Source organism: Anolis carolinensis, unplaced genomic scaffold, assembly GCF_035594765.1.
Source record: "Anolis carolinensis isolate JA03-04 unplaced genomic scaffold, rAnoCar3.1.pri scaffold_32, whole genome shotgun sequence".
NCBI lineage: Eukaryota > Metazoa > Chordata > Lepidosauria > Squamata > Dactyloidae > Anolis > Anolis carolinensis.
This window is the reverse complement of record NW_026943841.1, coordinates 259,122-277,106: the sequence shown is the minus strand read 5'-3', so window position 1 is coordinate 277,106 and position 17,985 is coordinate 259,122. Positions and strand designations below refer to the sequence as shown.

The 17,985-nt window shown below is 37.0% G+C and overlaps 1 protein-coding gene across 1 annotated transcript in view; it reads right to left on the bottom strand.

Moving 5' to 3' along the window:
• The window catches only part of galnt2 (polypeptide N-acetylgalactosaminyltransferase 2), a 75,770-nt gene that overhangs the window by 13,824 nt on the left and 43,961 nt on the right, over nucleotides 1-17,985 (bottom strand). The window contains exons 3-8 of the mRNA XM_008124424.3: nucleotides 11,895-12,048; nucleotides 6,811-6,909; nucleotides 6,638-6,705; nucleotides 6,077-6,142; nucleotides 4,791-4,912; nucleotides 2,426-2,513 (exon numbers count right to left, since the gene is read on the bottom strand). Of these exons, the coding sequence (XP_008122631.1) occupies nucleotides 2,426-2,513; nucleotides 4,791-4,912; nucleotides 6,077-6,142; nucleotides 6,638-6,705; nucleotides 6,811-6,909; nucleotides 11,895-12,048 (597 nt within the window). The remainder of the gene's footprint in view (nucleotides 1-2,425; nucleotides 2,514-4,790; nucleotides 4,913-6,076; nucleotides 6,143-6,637; nucleotides 6,706-6,810; nucleotides 6,910-11,894; nucleotides 12,049-17,985) is intronic.

The window sequence follows — 17,985 nt, the reverse complement described above, 5'->3', positions numbered from 1 at the left end:
ACACCTCCCATCATGCCTGACCCACTAGTCAAGCTATCTAGGGGAATAGAGTTGTACTCAAAAATATCTTCCATGTGATAGACTGGGGAGGGTTCATCAATCCATATTTCTATGCTTCTAGTCTATACTGAATGTATCTAGTTTATCTTTTTTTTTTTTTGTATTTCAGATTCACTTAACAATGTACTGACTGCATTGTAATTAATGTGAGATGGCGAGAAGGCCCATATATGTTTTTCTAGTTAAATTGCGCAAAAAAGGCACTGGAAACTACTCTCAATAATTAGATGTGTGAAAATAATTTGAGAAAATGAAACTTAATGGTTAAAAAATCCTATGGAAGAATACTGTGTACATAATATGCTTCGAATTATTCTGACAGCAGAAAATAAATTTGTTTTACTACTTTTTCCACATGTACACACAGGGATTTCTTTATTTTTATTAACTGTACACCCCATTTCCCCAATAAAAATAATGGCAATGAGGGCTAAGCTGTCCCCTACTTAGCAGATCTTCATGGTTGTAGAAAGAAAATATGACTTCGACTTTGCACTGTAGATTTTTCATCTCAAAAGAATGTTGTAGAATAATATTACACTGCATTAGAAATGAGAGCAAAATATCATGATCACTCCTAAAACTTCTGAAAAAATAGAATGTGTGTATTTCATGGCAAACTATGAGGAAATAAAAGCTACTACTGAAGGCATTACTGAACCAAAAGGAGTATGCCATACATTGGACTAGAGTAATCATCAGGGAGGTCTTTTGTAGCAAAGATCAACAACAGAATGTGAGGATGTCCTGAAGGACTCAGAGGAATTAGACAATAATCCAATGCGAACACATCAGACAAATTTGATCAGACAAGTTCCCCATACTGTGAAGTTAATTCTAAAGTTAATTCAAAAATCATTTATGCAGCTCAGAAATAACCAGAGTAAGATTATATTTTCCTTCTTTCATAAATTAATCAAATCATTGTCATCTGCGTATAAAAGTTATCTGAAATTTAAAATCTGACTTCAGGTTCTCTTTTTGCAGTCAGCTAACAAGATATTTGATTCCAAATATGATCTTACATGTAATTATGGGGAAAAATATACTATATGAGCTGATGGCACTTTCAAACACAGTATTCGTATATCATGTTGCCTCAAATGAGTTGTTTTGTAATCAAAGAATTCACCGCAGATGAGTGAAGCAAATATGCACTGCTGGTTCTCACCAAAATAACTTTTGTCATGGAACAGGCTAGCCAGAAATGGTTGCTGCTAGTAACAATACTCAGAAGAATGTATGTGTTTCCTAACCTATAATCTTTGCTATCATAGATCTCAGCAGCAAAGCCTTTTGTTTTCTTCAGAAAAAAACAAGATTTCTATTCTGGAGTATTTTGTTTTCTCAATTTGCTGTATTTACAATATATTGTTTATGCATTTGAACAAGCAATACTTATCATGCTCCCTGAAGATGCATGAACACAAGAGGGATACTTTTCTGACACAGATGAAACTGGAATCAATTTCATCCTGTTGTGGAAGGGGTTACATTTCCCCTCAAAAGAGCAAATTCACAGTTTAAGTCTGTCGCTGGATTGAACTAATTTTCTGAATGTGTGGAGTAATTTATGTTAAGTTGCTAGCTGTATCCCTGCATGATACAGGAACATTTCAAAAGGAATAGGCTAAATCATAATTGGGGTGCATGTGGAACCCTAATTACACTCCAAGGTACAATCAGTCCTTTTGGAGCACTTCGGGGCCAAAATAGGAGGAAGGGATTTAGAGTGGTTCTTTTGAGAAAACAATGATTGATGTGACCTCTAGAAGTTGCCTATCACACTTCAGAATACTCCTCATCTGTTACCTGGTGCTGTTTGTACAGCTGGGAAGCAGCAAGAAAAGAAAATCTGTCTGTTATTTTTGCTCCCCCCCCCCCCCCCTATGTAATACATCCCTCCTCCTGCCTTGCTTCTATACACAAGGCCCAACCAGGTTTACAAGGTTCTGGCTTTAGGCTGGCTTTAGACCTGAATAGGAGCACTCCTCATAGAGAAATGGCGACACAGAAATATAATCTCTGTATGCCTAGGTGTGGGTTTAAAAATGCTTAAATTCTAAACCAGAGAGAGCGGTTAATACTTAACATTCAAAAGCCAACTTCCTTCTGAACAAATCTCACCAAGAAAACCCCATATGTTCACCTTAAGGTCAACATAAGTTAAAAATGACTTGAAGGCAAACAACAACAAATGGCTGTTTGCTAAGTTTTTACGTACTGTCTGTAAGTTATACACTGCATTTTCAGTCTCAATTAGGTTATACAATGTCTCTAATTTCTATTTCATTATCATAAATCCAATTTTGATTTCATTTCAAAAGTGTTATTTAAAGCCTCCTGAGCTACTGAAGGTACATACCGCCTTTTAAATCAGCTGAAGCCCCCACATACTGGAAGTTGTCCATATTAATCACATCAATTATAGGAGATACCACTCGGGTCCTGTCCTGTGGGCAGAAACATTGAAACAAAGGTCAATGCATGAAGGATTCAGGCATAGAAAACTGAAAAATTTGTGATATGATGAGAAGTAGGCCATATAATCCAAGCAAAGGCATTTTGTTTACCCAGATCTCAATAGTGGCAGTCAGGTTAGAATGGTGCATTCTGGCAACCTCTCAAGCAAAATAATATAATTTGTTTAGAAAACAAATTATAGGTGCTTCACTTGTGCAAAACAAGTGATATTCTATTGAATCTGAAGGAGCTCACCATCTATCAATCTGCTGCTGAACAAAATGCAAGATGCTCTGAACTCAAATGAATGTCTCTTCCTCTTGACATGCCAAGAAAAGACATATGATTGGGCATGGTCTCTGGTAAGTGCTTCAACTACATTTGCATTCAGAGTCCTGAACGCAGGATGCTATTATTGCAAGGCAGCTGGGATGCTTTAACATCGACATTCTGAAGCACTTCAGAAGACCAGAAGAGCAGGAGAGGGACAGCTGAAGGAAGAAAAAGGAGGCTACACTTCTTTCTGAAAGGTACTGCCTGAAGAAGGAAGAATAGACGGAGTCAACTTTGCTATCAGAAATGACCTGGTGAAGCATTTGTCTGAAGCACCCATTGGCATTAACAAATGAGTCTCAACCCTCCAAATTAACCTTGCCAAAAACCAACAGGAAACCATTGTAAGTGCCTATGCACCAACACTAGATGCTGATGATGACATCAAAAGAAATGTTTACTGTCAACTGGACAACATCCTGTCAGAGATACCTAAGGAGGACAAAATCATCCTCCTGGGTGGTTTTAATGTGAAACTTGGATAAGACTTCAACCTGTGGCCAGGTACCCTAGGAAAAGATGGGGTTAGAAAAAGCAACTGAATGTCTCACCAAATGTGCGGAACACAACCTTGTTATCACAAACACACCCTTTTGCCAGAAAAACAAGCTTAAGACAACATGGAAGCACCTCCGGTCAAAGCACTGGCTCCTCTTAGACTATGTAATTATACATGTCAGAGACCGCAATGATGTGCTCCTCACAAGAGCCATGACAAATGCTGATGATTGCTGGACAGGCCACAGGTTAGTCACATCCACGATGGCTATCAAGATCACCCCCAAATGCAGACTCCAAGGAAGAAAGATAAGGCGTAAAATAAACACCCAAGCTCTTCAAAAGCCCTCTAAACGAGCCCTTTCCCAAACAACACTCAAGGATCATCTACCCATAGAACACTCTGAAAATGTTGAGGGACATTGGAATGAACTGAAGACCTCCATCACCACAGCCTGTGAAGAAACCATTAGATACCAAACTAAGAAACATCAAGACTGGTTTGATGAAAATGATAACGAGATTAAACAGTTAATTGAAAAGAAAAGGAAAGTCTTCCAAATATGGCAGAGAGAAACCAACTGTGCTGCTAAGAAAAAGATCTACGCCAGTGCAAAAGCTGAGTTCCAGAAAAGGACCAGAGAACTCAAGAACATCTGGTGAACAAAAAAGGCTCAAGAAATCCAATACTTTGCAGATGTCCATGATGCACAGGAATTCTTTAACACCACAAAGGTCATCTATGGACCAGGAAATCATGGCATACACCCTCTACACTCATCAGATGGAACCAAAATTCTGAAGGATAAAAAAATCAATCGCACTACATTGGAAAGAACGCTACCACAACGTCCTTAACCACAGCTCCAAGGTGGCCGACTCTCACAAAACTCTCTCACAAATCCTGCAACAACAAGCCATTTGGAGGAAAAAAATGCTTATCCCAAGAACATTTTAAAATAAATAAAAAGAGGAGTAAGAAAGACAAAGAAGAAAGGAAGGAAGTTGCGGTTTTGGTGGAAGTTGTAACCCTCATTTTGTTCAGAGGACACCTTTAAGCACTGCACAACTGTGTTTATGTGTCGGGAATGGGAGTCATGCATGGTACAAGTTACAGCCTTTGGGACAGAAAATTCTTTTCTTTAGAGTATAATTAAAAACGGACCACATATCACAATTATGTTGCCAAGATAACCCCTTCTCTCATTATAGGCCTGGAAAATGAATACAATCACTTTCTATGGAAAATGTTACCTAGGACAGAGTAAAAATAATTGTGGATAATACCTGAAAGACTAACAGACTGGAATTTTTTATGGAAGTATTTTTTCTGAAATTAGATTAAGATTGATTTCAGCCATTACAGTTCTTCAATGCACCACAGAATTCTAATAAAACAGATTATGGTTCAGTAATCTCTGCCACTCATAACTAACCTCAGCAACCCTCTCCAGAAGAGGCTCCAGCCAGCGCTCATTGCATTCACAATGACTATCCAAGAATGTCAGTACTTTAGCCTGTGCTGCATCTGCCCCACGAACACGAGAGCGCATCAAACCTGAAAATCAAGATCGCACATTAGCCTTTTAAAATGTGATTCAGCCCAAGACTAGTCCACTTACAAAGGTAAAACAATTTACCAATCAGCTCACTGGACACTAATAATGCCTTAAATGGAATGTCACAATGTTTTTGAGGCCTTGGAATCTGTTACAGGAGCAATTCAACTCCCACAAACAAGTTTTCTTATATATAAAAAGAGAATAACTCCCTCCCTGTCATTTTCTAGCTGCTGCAACAAGTGCCATAGCTACCACATCAACAGGCTTGGAGGGGCACAAGATCAGTAAGAGAACAAATGGAGCTCAAATTGGATTCCAAATTAACAGAACTACATTCTGAAGTGGTTTTTTATGGACAGCAAACAACTCTACTTGCCAGACCCAATCTTGAAGCAATCTCAGATAACAGGCTGGCCCACTACTATATTCCTAGATGGTACTGGTACTGGAAGTGTGAAATCTTTTTATTTTCTTATAATGCTTCTTTGAATATCTGATGATGAGACTTAATAATTGCCATCCTACTACACTGCTGAAAAATAATAGCATGATTTATATGTGTTGGGTGGACTGTTTTTAAACCATTTTGCACATATTTATCACCTAGAACTAAAGCTGCACTGGAGGGTTTACAAACCCAAGCCAGATATTGTAGTTTAAAGGAGGCAAGATGGCAGTGGTAGGATCAACTCCTTCCTATTTCTTCTGATAGAAAGAAATATAAAAGAAGAAGCACCCTCTGGATTGTGGCCTACAATGTTAATATTTATACTTGCTTCAAAGAAAGAGTAACAATTTAGGCAATACCTTTTTCATAAAAGCTACTTATCAGAGAGTTCACTATAATAAGAACAACTGTTGAGCTCTCTAACTTATGGCAGTCCTAACTTTCTACGTTCAACTTCTTAAGCCTTTGTACCCAGGATGGTGTTGGCTTAAGAAGGCTTCTGCCACCTAAAAATGAGTATATTTAGAAAATGAATCAGAAGACGGATAAAGGCTACTGACTGATAGCTTCTTTTGTGCAATTTGTTACAGTTCCTATCTTCCAGACACAATACTTGAAGCAAAAGTAGATTGCTGCTATTGTTAACAGAAGTATCTCTCTCTGGGATGCATGTCTTCAGGGGTTTTCCCCCCAATCTGAACAGAATGCTCACCTTCCCTGCGATCATTTCTCAGTATCCGTACTTTTTCAATTTTACCCAAGAGAGCACCGTCCTCAGCTAGGAAAAAAGAGGCAACACTAAAGTTAATTGTTTATTCATCTGAGCTCAGGTAAAAATGTGTAAAGTTATTCTTCCTTGTCAAGCCACCTACACATTCCAGGTGTTTAAGCTATCTAATACCCAACTCCTTTGTCAAGGCAAATCTACTTTACAAACATTAAATTAGTTAACAACAGAGCTAGATTTTAGAGTATTTTTGTTTGTAAAAAACAGTTCTATCACTAAACAAATACCTTTTTACGTTGATAAGATTTTCAGCTCAATAGACAAACTAAGCAGCTCAAGATCAATTGTCTATTGTTATTTGTTGTCATGGACTATTTTATGCACATCACAAAGCAAACATTTGCCAACTACATGTTGATAAGGGCTGCAACCAAAGAACAGAAATCAGACAAAACTACAATGATATATCAATATACATACAATCATAAGTCATTTTGTGTACATTAAAACAAATCTACAAGAACAGAATCCTGTGCAAATACTTACGATCATTACTGTAGTCATCAACCAAAATGATCTCTTTGATAAGATGAGGTGGACTTTTTTTGAGAACACTTTAAGAGAGATAGAAAGATTGACAAATAAACACAATCCTTTAATGTATATAATATTACACTTCAATTGATTGTTTTAGGCAAAACAGGAATTTCCTCAAATACCTGACAACTGTTCGAAGCAAAGCCGACCGTGCCTCATTATGAAAAGTGATTACCACACTGGTTGCTGGCAGGTCTATCCTCCACTGTTTTCTCTGGCACCTTAGATGTAAAATAAAATATATTTTAAACATTAGCCTTTACCTTTAAACAATGCCATTTATGCACCTATTAAACATTCACTTTCACAGCTTGCTTTCATATCCAATTTTCTAGGAGATAAAAAAAACAGAATATCTGAAGAATAAACAACTGAAAATTTTAAAAATAAATCTGAATCTTCACACAAACATAACAATGATTGCTGATATTTTGATCAAGAAAAGACTGGTCACTACTTACTGGGAGGAAGGGTCTATTTTGGAAAGGTCTGGGGCCAGGCTGTGGCACAGCTGGTTAGTAGCCAGCTGCAATAAATCACTACTGACAAGAGGTCATGAGTTTGAGCCAGCCCGGGTAGAATTGAGCTCCCGACCATTAAATAGCCTAGCTCGCTGTTGACCTATGCAGCTTAAAAGACAGTTGCATCTGTCAAGTAGAAAATTTAGGTACTGCTTTATGCAGGGAGGCTATTTTAACTAATTTATGACACCATAAAAATTTCCAGCAGCATGTGGAAGAATGAAGAAGTACTCCATGTCACAAGTGGATGGTGAAGCGGCAGCTCCCCCTAATGGCTGGAATCGAGCATATCCTCATGAAGCTGGAAAATGTTAAATTGCCTCTGTGTCTGTCTATATGTCGCATGTCTAATGACATTGAATGTTTGTCATGTATATGTGTATTGTGATCTGCCCTGAGTCCCCTTTGGGGTGAGATGGTTGGAATATAAATACTGTAAATAAATAAATACCTTGCGAGGTATTCATTTTAATAGGCGACCTTTACAAATAATCACAAAGTATTTGTAGTTTAAAGAGCAGTGAATGTACCATTCAGTTATGTTTTAGTCTAATCCTACCAATAATAACGTAATATTCCATCTAAAGCTGATAAAAATAAACAGCTATAATGGAGAAAGTTGAATCTAGAACCACTAAAGTGAATCAAATCCCCAAATATTTATCCTCATATAAAAATTAAGCCGCTTAATAGTTTTACTGGCAATAGGACTAAAAGGCTCTGTTAATCTTTTGTTTATTCCTATCCAGAATTAATCAACACAGGTAAAAGCTTCATGCTTATATGGATATCTTCTAAATAAATGCCATAAGAGCAAGAGAACTTACAATTATTTTTCTTTTATGTATATCAATTCAGGGACTTCTGTCATCAGTCTACTGTAGATATTTTAGATAGGTCCTTAGACCAAGGAAATCCTAGCAAATAAGATAAAACCTGGCATATCAAACTCACATCTAGGCCATATCTTGGCTTCAGCTCTTTCAAGAATTAAAAACAACTACTAAAGTGAAAGGCAACAGGAAAATATATATCTTGCAAGGTAACTACCTTGAAAATTTCTGTATAAACAAATATTTGTAAGATGCAATTTTTAACTTTTACAAAGGGTCTCAAGCCAGTATAGAAATAGAAGGTCCCAGATTCAAATCCTGGGAGCGAAATGAGCGCTCCATGCAGTCATGCCAGCCACATGACCTTGGAGGTGTCTACGGACAACACCGGCTCTTCGGCTTAGAAATGGAGATGAGCACCAACCCTCAGATTTGGTCACAACTGGACTTAACATCAGGGGAAAACCTTTACCTTTTTATTTAAAACAACAATTCTCATAAGTGGCATGGCAAAAATCGGATGAAGCTTTTAAGCAAAGGCTGGATAGCCATCTGTCGGGGGTGCTTTGAATGCGATTTTCCTGCTTCTTGGCAGGGGGTTGGACTGGATGGCTCATAAGATCTCTTCCAACTCTATGATTCTGTGATTCTATGAAACCATGTAGAGTATTTTCCCTTTTTTCTGACCAAAGAGGAGGAGTATAAAGGTTTTTGTTTTTTTTAATTGCTGTGATACACAATGCTTTTATGTTAGATGGGAACTCTTTCCCATATGTATTAACACTGTGCCTGTTTGATTTCAGGCTGCAGTGGAGGTTCCAGATGAACAAATGTATGTCTTCAGCTCCTTCTGAGAAGTTAAATGGCTAAATGAGAAGAGAGATAAAGGGATTCATATCATTTTAATGTGATCTATTTCCATTTTTTTCACGTATCAATGCAACTTGTAACATAAGTGGGCTTTCAGCCACACAGAAGAATTTGTGGAAGAATCTGCTCAGTGGATAACATGCAGAAATTGTGGCAAGAAAGAAGAAAGGATAGAACCTGGAGACTGAGATTGTCTCAAGGTTCAGTCATGATGGAAACTGCAAGGGTGCCTCTACCTTCACATCAATATTATATATGGGATATTTCAAATTGTTCCTTTTAAATATTTACATTTATATCTTTTTTCTATTTAGTCTCATTATTTGTATTGTTTTAAAGCAGTGGTTCTCAACCTGTCGGTCCCCAGTTGTTTTGGCCTATAACTCCCAAAAGTCCCAGCCAGTTTACCAGCTGTTAAGATTTCTGGGATTTGAAGGCCAAAACATCTAGGGACCCATAGGTTGAGAATCACTGTTTTAAAGCAAAAATAAATTAAGAAACGTATGCTCCTTGCACATATGCAAGGTGTGTTTTAATTCTGGAAAGGGATTCAACCTAGTTATTTGATCATGCCCTATTAATGTATTAGAACAGCATTTTTTTTTTAAAAAAAAAACCTTACCTCTTTCTTTCAAGAAGAACAAATGCAAAGCACTTTACACACAGAGAGAACTATTTGTGACTCTGCTACACAGACTGAAATATGATAAAATTACAGTAGAGTCTCACTGATCCAACACTCGCTTATCCAACGTTCTGGATTATCCAATGCATTTTTGTAGTCAATGTTTTCAATACATCGTGCTATTTTGGTGCTAAATTCGTAAATACAGTAATTACTACGTAGCATTACTGCATATTGAACTACTTTTTCTGTCAAATTTGTTGTATAACATGATGTTTTGGTGCTTAATTTGTAAAATCATAACCTAATTTGATGTGCAATAGGCTTTTCCTTAATCCCTCCTTATTATCCAACATATTCACTTATCCAATGTTCTGCCAGCCCATTTATGTTGGATAAATGGGACTCTACTGTAATTCCACCAGCTAACACTTTTGCTTCTGCACCTTTTGGATTTGAACAACCATACTATCAAATGCATGAATACCATCAGACCAATAATATATTCTTAGGCAAAAGAACTTAAATGCTGATACCCTGTTTCCCCTAAAATAAGACATCCCCAGAAAATAAGACCTAGTAGAGGTTTTGCTGAATTGCTAAATATAAGGCCTCCCCTGAAAGTAAGACCTAGCAAAGTTTTTGTTTGGAAGCATGCCCGCCAAACAGAAAACCAGAGCATACAGGATCGGTAAATGTACGTAGCATAGAGTGTTGTACATGAAAATATTGGTAGTAACAAGAAATTTTTGATAGGATTCACAATTTGTCTGGTTATGCTGGTTTGTGATGACAACTACTGTACAGTATATAATAAATGTTCATTTTTTTGTTCAACAATAAATGTGAATACTTCTTCATGGAAAAATAAGACATCCCCTGAAAATAAGACCTAGCGCATCTCTGGGTGCAAAAATAAATATAAGACACTGTCTTATTTTCGGGGAAACACGGTAGTACTAACATGAAATCACCCTAATCTAGAAATATTAGTCAAAATATCAGCCCAATAATATTGGTCAACTTATCAAAAGGTCAATGTGAGTACTGTATCTTAACTCTTACCTTAAAAGTCACCCTTCTCTAAGTATTGTGGCAAAAGGCAAAATCTTAGCCCCAGGAGAACTTTTAAAAAGCATTCTACTCTCTGTGTTGTGGTCTTTTTTAATGTCTGGAGGGGAAATGGTTGTGATGTCCAGGGTGACTGCACCCCCTGAGGCTGCATTCAAACTATTCCCTCTCCTTGAAATGACCACCTCATATGTGAGCTGACTTATACTTGAACATATACAGTAGATTAAAGTCACACTGATTCACTTACAGTAGAGTTCTTTCAGAAAAAAATATTTTAGTTTAATGAAAAAACATTAAATACAAATAAATACAGCAAAAAGTGTTACATGATAAATTTGGGGGCCATGCGTCACTATTGTACATCTCTCTCCCAAATTCTCAGTTTTATTCTTGGCTCTACGGCATGGATAGGCAATTGCTACAGAACCAGTTTTCAGTTCATCCAAATGCTCAAGTTATATTTTGTTTTTGGGTTAACAAGGTTAGTTAAAACTACCCAACCATTGGTGATATATCTATGAAACAGATAAAATAGCTGAAATTAAAAATTGGTTCAATAAATATTAAATCAAAATGTTTTCACTCATCCTTGATTATCATTAATTTTATATTAATGGGGCCGGGCTGTGGTGCAGCTGTTGAGCAGCTGCCTTAAATCACTCTGACCATGAGGTCATGAGTTCGAGGCCAGCCCGTGGCGGGGTGAGCACCCGTCAATTAAAAATAAAAAATAGCCCCTGCTCGTTGCTGACCTAGCAACCCGAAAGATAGTTGCATCTATCAAGTAGGAGATAAGGTACCACTTATAAAAAGTGGGGAGGCAAGATTAACTAATTTACGACCTGGTATGAGGAAGTGCCGTCAGTGTGGATGATGAAGCAGCTGCTCCCCCCTGTGGCCAGAATCGAACATCCCCTCAGAAGAAGGTTAACTTGCCTCTGCGTGTCTCTCTCTGTCTCTGTTTGATGTGTTTATGGGCATTGAATGTTTGCCTTATGTGTGTTATAATGTGATCCGCCCTGAGTCCCCTTCGGGGTGAGAAGGGCGGAATATAAATACTGTAAATAAATAAATAAATAAATATATTTATTTATGAACAAACTGTTAACATACTTAAATGGATATTAATATGTCGGAAGTATAAATAGAGTCCAAATACTGAACTGAAGCTGAACTATTACTTATCTGCATTTTTTCAATACAGCCTATACTTTTTAGTTTAGAGACAACATGCTACAGGAAATCAATTCACATAATTTTCTATCTAAATTCTAAGTACTTACTGATCATGTCTAGTATCTTGTACGTTTCTGTCCATGCGCAGTTTATCACTCTCCACTTGATTAAACTTATTACGGGCATATGGGTCTTGGCCAGCTTTGACCATGGTAACTCCAACATAGGCTTCCTGATCAAAGTCTTGCCACCTAACTTTTCCTAAGAAAAAGAAATACCAGTGTTAACAAATTTAAACACAAAAAAATCTGTTTTATACAATCAACACTTTACAAAAAAAAAAAGGTATAGCAAAGTCTCCCAATGCTAAACAGGCAGAGTTCCTTCCTTCCAGTTCACTCAAGTGGTATCTTCTCCTGCTAACAATTGAGTATTCAATAGCAGCACTCTTCAGCTCTGCATAAAATTTCCATCCATGATTCAACCTGCCCTCTGAGCTTCATTGTAAAGTTCTCAGCTCACACAGAGCAGCTGGAACACAGATCCAAATCTTAATATATTTGCTTGTGAAAAACAAACAAGGATAAGCTATTATTGAATTTAATGTGATTCAGTCTGTAAACTAATAGAGCTGCTGCAGTGACGCTCAATTGGGATCAGCACCATGGCACTTGGGGAGAGAAGTTTAATTCTTCTGCCACCATGGTCCTAATGAGATCACGTATTCCCATGTGACTTTTTATACTAGAGCAGGGATGGGAATCATGTGTCTCTCTAAATGTTGTTGGGCTTCAAATTCAAGCAGCCAAAGCCTGAACTGCTAATGGTGGTGGCGATCTGCAGCTGCATTCCAACAAACTGTGGAGGATCATATGATTCCCATCCCTGCACCAGAGTCAACTACATTTTAATTATTTTATTTTATTTATAGACCGCCCTATCTCCCCAAAGAGACTCAGGGCGGTTTCCAATATGGCAACCATTCAATGCCCAAAGAAAACCATACATAACAGTTTACATTAAGACAAAGCACATTAGACAATATAAACAACCTAACCGTAAATTATTAAACAAAATGACGACCAATAGAATAAGACTAAAAATGAAAAGGAAATAAAAATGAAATAAAACATCATACAACACAAACACCGGTTTGAAAAACATTAAAATATATACAGTGTTCCCCACCTACTTTGCGGTTTGCTTTTCGCTCCCTCACTGCTTTGCAGTTTTTTCTGAGCGGTGGCGCATGTGCAAAAGGTGCCAGTTTCCCTTTTGTGCCCTCCCACTCATCGGCATCCAGCCGGGCTACTCTTAATGCCGATGAGAGGGAGGCGCATGCCCAAAAGGGAAACTGCCAGGTGCCGGAGAGGAGGCCGCCAAGAAGAAGCGCAGGAAGAAGGCTTGCAAAGGGGAGAAAGGCCACCTAACTACTAATACAATGTGTAAATATTAAAATAAATATAGCACCCCTACTTTGTGGATTTTCACTTATTGTGGGTGGTCCTGGAATGTAAGTGAGGGATCCCTGTATATAAAACTATCCATCTGTATCTATCTACCTCTCTGTCTTTCTTCCTGCCAAATAGTTTAGGAGATTTTCACTGGCACTATGGCAGAGATGGTCCCCTACCTGTGGCAGTTCTAATCCAGATTCCAGATAACTGTTTTATTTTATACATACCAGTTATATTAAAACGCATAAACACATTTGCCTTAACACACATTTTAGCCCTTAAAGCAGTGGTTCTCAACCTGTGAGTCCCCAGATGTTTTGGCCTTCAACTCCCAGAAATCCTAACAGCTGGTAAACTGGCTGGGATTTCTGGGAGTTGTAGGCCAAAACACTTGGGGGACCCACAGGTTGAGAACCACTACCTTAAAGGAAACTATACAGTGTTTCAAAAAGATGGGTCTGATTTGTGTATACATACTATAGCTTTTTTTGCTCAATACTGACATCTTTATTAACCACTACAAATGAAATACAAGTTAAGCATCCCTTATTCAGAAGTCTAAAATTCCAAATACTCCAAAAATACTCCAAAATTGTCCACACAGGTGGCTGAGAAAGTAACAACTTCATTTATTTCATGCACAATCTTAATAAAAGCATTGTGATCAAAACTATTTTCAAGCCATGTGTTGTAAGGTTCATATGAAACATAAATGAATCTTGTGTTTAGTCTTGTGTCCCATCTTCAGTCTATCTCATTATGTATGCAAATCAAGATATTTTAAAATAAAAAACCCAACTCAGAACACTTCTGGCCCCAAGCAATCTGGAAAGGAGGTATTAAATCAACACTTTGTTATAAATCCAGGTGACCTTTTGTGAGACTTAATCTACTTAAAGTCACCTACTAGCTTTACAAGTTAATGAACTGAATCGAAGCAAGTGTAGCAAAGAATTCTGATAAGACCTATGCCAGATCCATTGCTCACTTGAGCTTGAAAATGCATTCTCATCAAAAATGAATCAACATAAATGACTATAAAGCATGAGTAAGATTAAACTGTTTAATATTTAATTTTGGCTCAGGCGCATCTGAACTGCTGAATTCAAAATTCTACAAGTCACATTTAGAAGCTAACTGACCTCAGCAACTGCTTAAGAATGTTAAAAAGAAACCTGTTTTTCATTTTTGCTTGAACAAAACTGTAGATCATTTTGGATTGTAAATGATGTTTGCAATGAAATTCTATCAATTGAAAAGAGAGCTGTATAAAATTACTTCCCAAATTCTTAAAACAGTCTCAGCTCCATTACCTCATTCTTCCTCCCAACAGGAAAGCCAAATAAATAAGTAGTGTTCAAAACAAACAAACATCAGAAATGTACAAGAACAAATGTTACAACTCATTTCACTATCTAAAAATGGAAATCCTGTTCAGTTAACAATATACACCTAACTTTTCATGTCTCGGGCAGTCAATATTTGAAGCTCTTGCTGCCTACATACTTTTGCCAGAGAATGGGAACTTGATATAAATCCTTCCCATGAAATAAAAAAATCCCTATCTCTTTAAAAATCTTGACATTTCATTGATTAATTTAATTCATTATTTGGAATAATACGACTAAATTTCTGGGAAAAAGTGAATAAAAATGTCAGAAACAAAGGGCATAACTACAGATCTGTAGAAGTAAATAACCAATATTGCATGATGTAATTGGAAAACCTCTGCAACAGTATGGCATCCAATTGTTAGAGGGAAAAAACAAAGAACTCAATTTTGCCCAGCTTTCTGTTATTCTTTGCCTTACTATTTCTCTCTCTCTCTCAAAAAAGAAAAGAAAAAGGCAAGTTTCAAAAATATATTTTAGGTTGCACTGGTGCATTCACAAAGTGTACAATTAAAACAAAGACAGATGTTAGAAGCCCCAAAGAAAAAGAAGAATATTAGTGGTTCCATGCATAAGTAAATATCACCCTACAGCAATCTTGGTGCCTTCCTGGGAATAGACAGACCTGGAGGGAAATGTACACAGGTGGGAAGAGGAACAGCTAGGAATGCATTTCTCACTACAGGCAGTGCTGGGCCATGAAAAAGATAACAAGAAAAAACCAATAGAAAACAGCTGGATAATTGTATACAGTATTTGCATAAAGGAACTTTGTGAATCAAAGACTATACTAATAATACCAGATTTCTTCAATTTTAAGATGCCATCAATTGTAAGATGCACCCTAATTTCAGCACCACCAACAAAAATACAGAAGATACATCTAAGATATTCTAAGATGCATCCTATTTTTAGAAATGTTTCTATAGGAAAAATGAGTCTTAGAACTGAAGAAATAAAATATAACAAAAATGTTTAAAACAAGGATTTTCAGGGAAGTATGATTTTATAAGCAACAGGTCAATTTTTAAAAAAGAAATACTGTATTTCATCGCATAATAGTCACACTTTTCAGGAGTGTGTGACTATATTGTAGTGAATTTTTTGAGCTATGGGGCAGTAGCTAAGGGAAGCCCCATAGCTTTTATGCTTTCACCCTTGGCTGGAAAGCCCCGTAGCTCTAAGGGCCAGGCGCGTGGGCAGGGTTGAAGCTATTGTGCTAGAAATCCTAAAACACTGAAACTGGGACCCCAACAAAGGGGGTGCAACTATTATGCAATGGCAAGTACTATGCAATTAAATGGGGTACTTGCAGTAAATTGACTTAGGTGATAGAGAAGCAGAACAAACAAGTGTCACGGGATTTCATCCAGCATTGCCTATTAATCTGAAACTCTTTTGCAGGAGAATTCTATTTTACCCATGACTTCAGGTTTCCAATTATGGTCCCATGCTTCCAAAAACGAATTATGGTATGACATTCACTGATGTTTCATGGAGTTTTGGCTGGGGTTACTATGCATCAGTATATCCTATATCACAATTCAAAGCCACTGATGCAAAATGGATGTGAATTAGAAGCATCTGCATCGCTACAATGCCATAAACATTTTATCCTAAGTCATGCAACAGTAAGTAACTATTGCATTCATATTTGTTGCACACCTCATATGCCTCAGGTTCCAACAACAATCTGTAGCAAAGTGAGCTGTTTTAAACAACAGAGAAGATTTAGAAGAGCTTCTCTTTGTAAATGTATTATTAGAATATTCTTTTGACATACTATGATATTTGTAGTGAGTGTGGATTTTTAAAAAATAATATAACCAAATCAGGAGCATTTGTTGCCTACATGTCTTGTCTGGGAATTAAAATATTGGCCCTGTGAAAGTATGGGTAGCTAGAAGCAAATGCTGTCTGCATTCTGATCAGCCTTATTCACTACATGAATTTTCTACAAAAACAGACAATATTTTTAAGTGTGGTTGCCTTTTTAATGCTACTGAAACCCCATAGTTGTTGACTTCTAGTCTCAGGAAACGCACCAAGAAAATTACAAAATACACTATGGAATATGTCCATCCATTCCAAAATGAACTAAAAAGCTGGCACTTGTTTTCTGCTCATCTAATGGGCTGTCATTCAAAGGTTACAGAAATGCAGACATGCTCTACAGAGCATAATATAATTTGAAATACTGTATTCTGCTTAATAACAAAATTCCTTCAATACAAGAAAATTGCAAAAGCTAGGGAAAACTAAATATGAAATATATGTTCTGCTTGTAGAACATATCTTTTGGGAGCAATGTGACATTTACATTTCAAGGTTTAATGTGATTTAAGAAGTGTTTATCCTTCTACAGCCTCACAGCAATTATTCAGCAAAACCTTCCTCAAGGAAATATTACAGTAACAATTAAAATAACCAAATATTCATCCTCTGTTCACACCACTTCACTGAACTGTGTTGTTGCCCTAAGAATGAACACATACCTGATTTTTTAGACACCTAAAAGTTCCAATTATTAATTTGACTTAAAAACACAAAGTATCAATGTAGTGTTTTGGGAACAAGATGAAGCTTTATTTAAAATTAAATATACGTATTTAATCTCACTGACTGCTTTCATATGTGGTATTTGAACACAGTGTTGTCAGTTTATATAAACTCTCCATTTTGATTTCATCGACTATTGTTACATTTGAATCTGGAATTCATTTTGCAAATGGAAGATACCAAGAGTGAGACTGTAATAGCAGTTTTAGCACTGGATGCAAAGCCCAGTGACACTACTTTAGACATAAGGCATGAGTTTATATGCGACTTTAAAACTTTGATTTACCCTGAATCTAGGTTTTCAAGTTTTGAAAATAATGTGATAGTTTGTTATATCAGCAAGATGGCACTGTAAACATCTGGAAGAAAAGAAAACCTTTCTGCCTACATGATCTTCAGTATAAGCAAGCCAGTAGCCAAGGGGGGGGAGTTTAACCTCTCTCCTTCTAAAATTCAAGTTTAAAAAAACTCGGTTTTACTCATTTAACTGGTAAACCCAATCCCCATGAAGCCCCCTCCACATAGCTGAATAAAATCCCACATTTTATGCTTTGAACTAGAATATATGGCAGTGTGGACTCAGATAAACCAGTTCAAAGCAGATATTGTGGAATTTTCTGTGTTATATAGCTGTATAGAAAGGCACTGAGAAACAAAAATTAAGAGTCCCTCCATAACTGCAAGCATTATCTCAAACAATTATTGACAATTTATTCACACAGCCATCACCTACCTTTCTACCAATTTACATAGCAATAGCAGCAATACCCGATAGAGTGGAGGCAACCAAG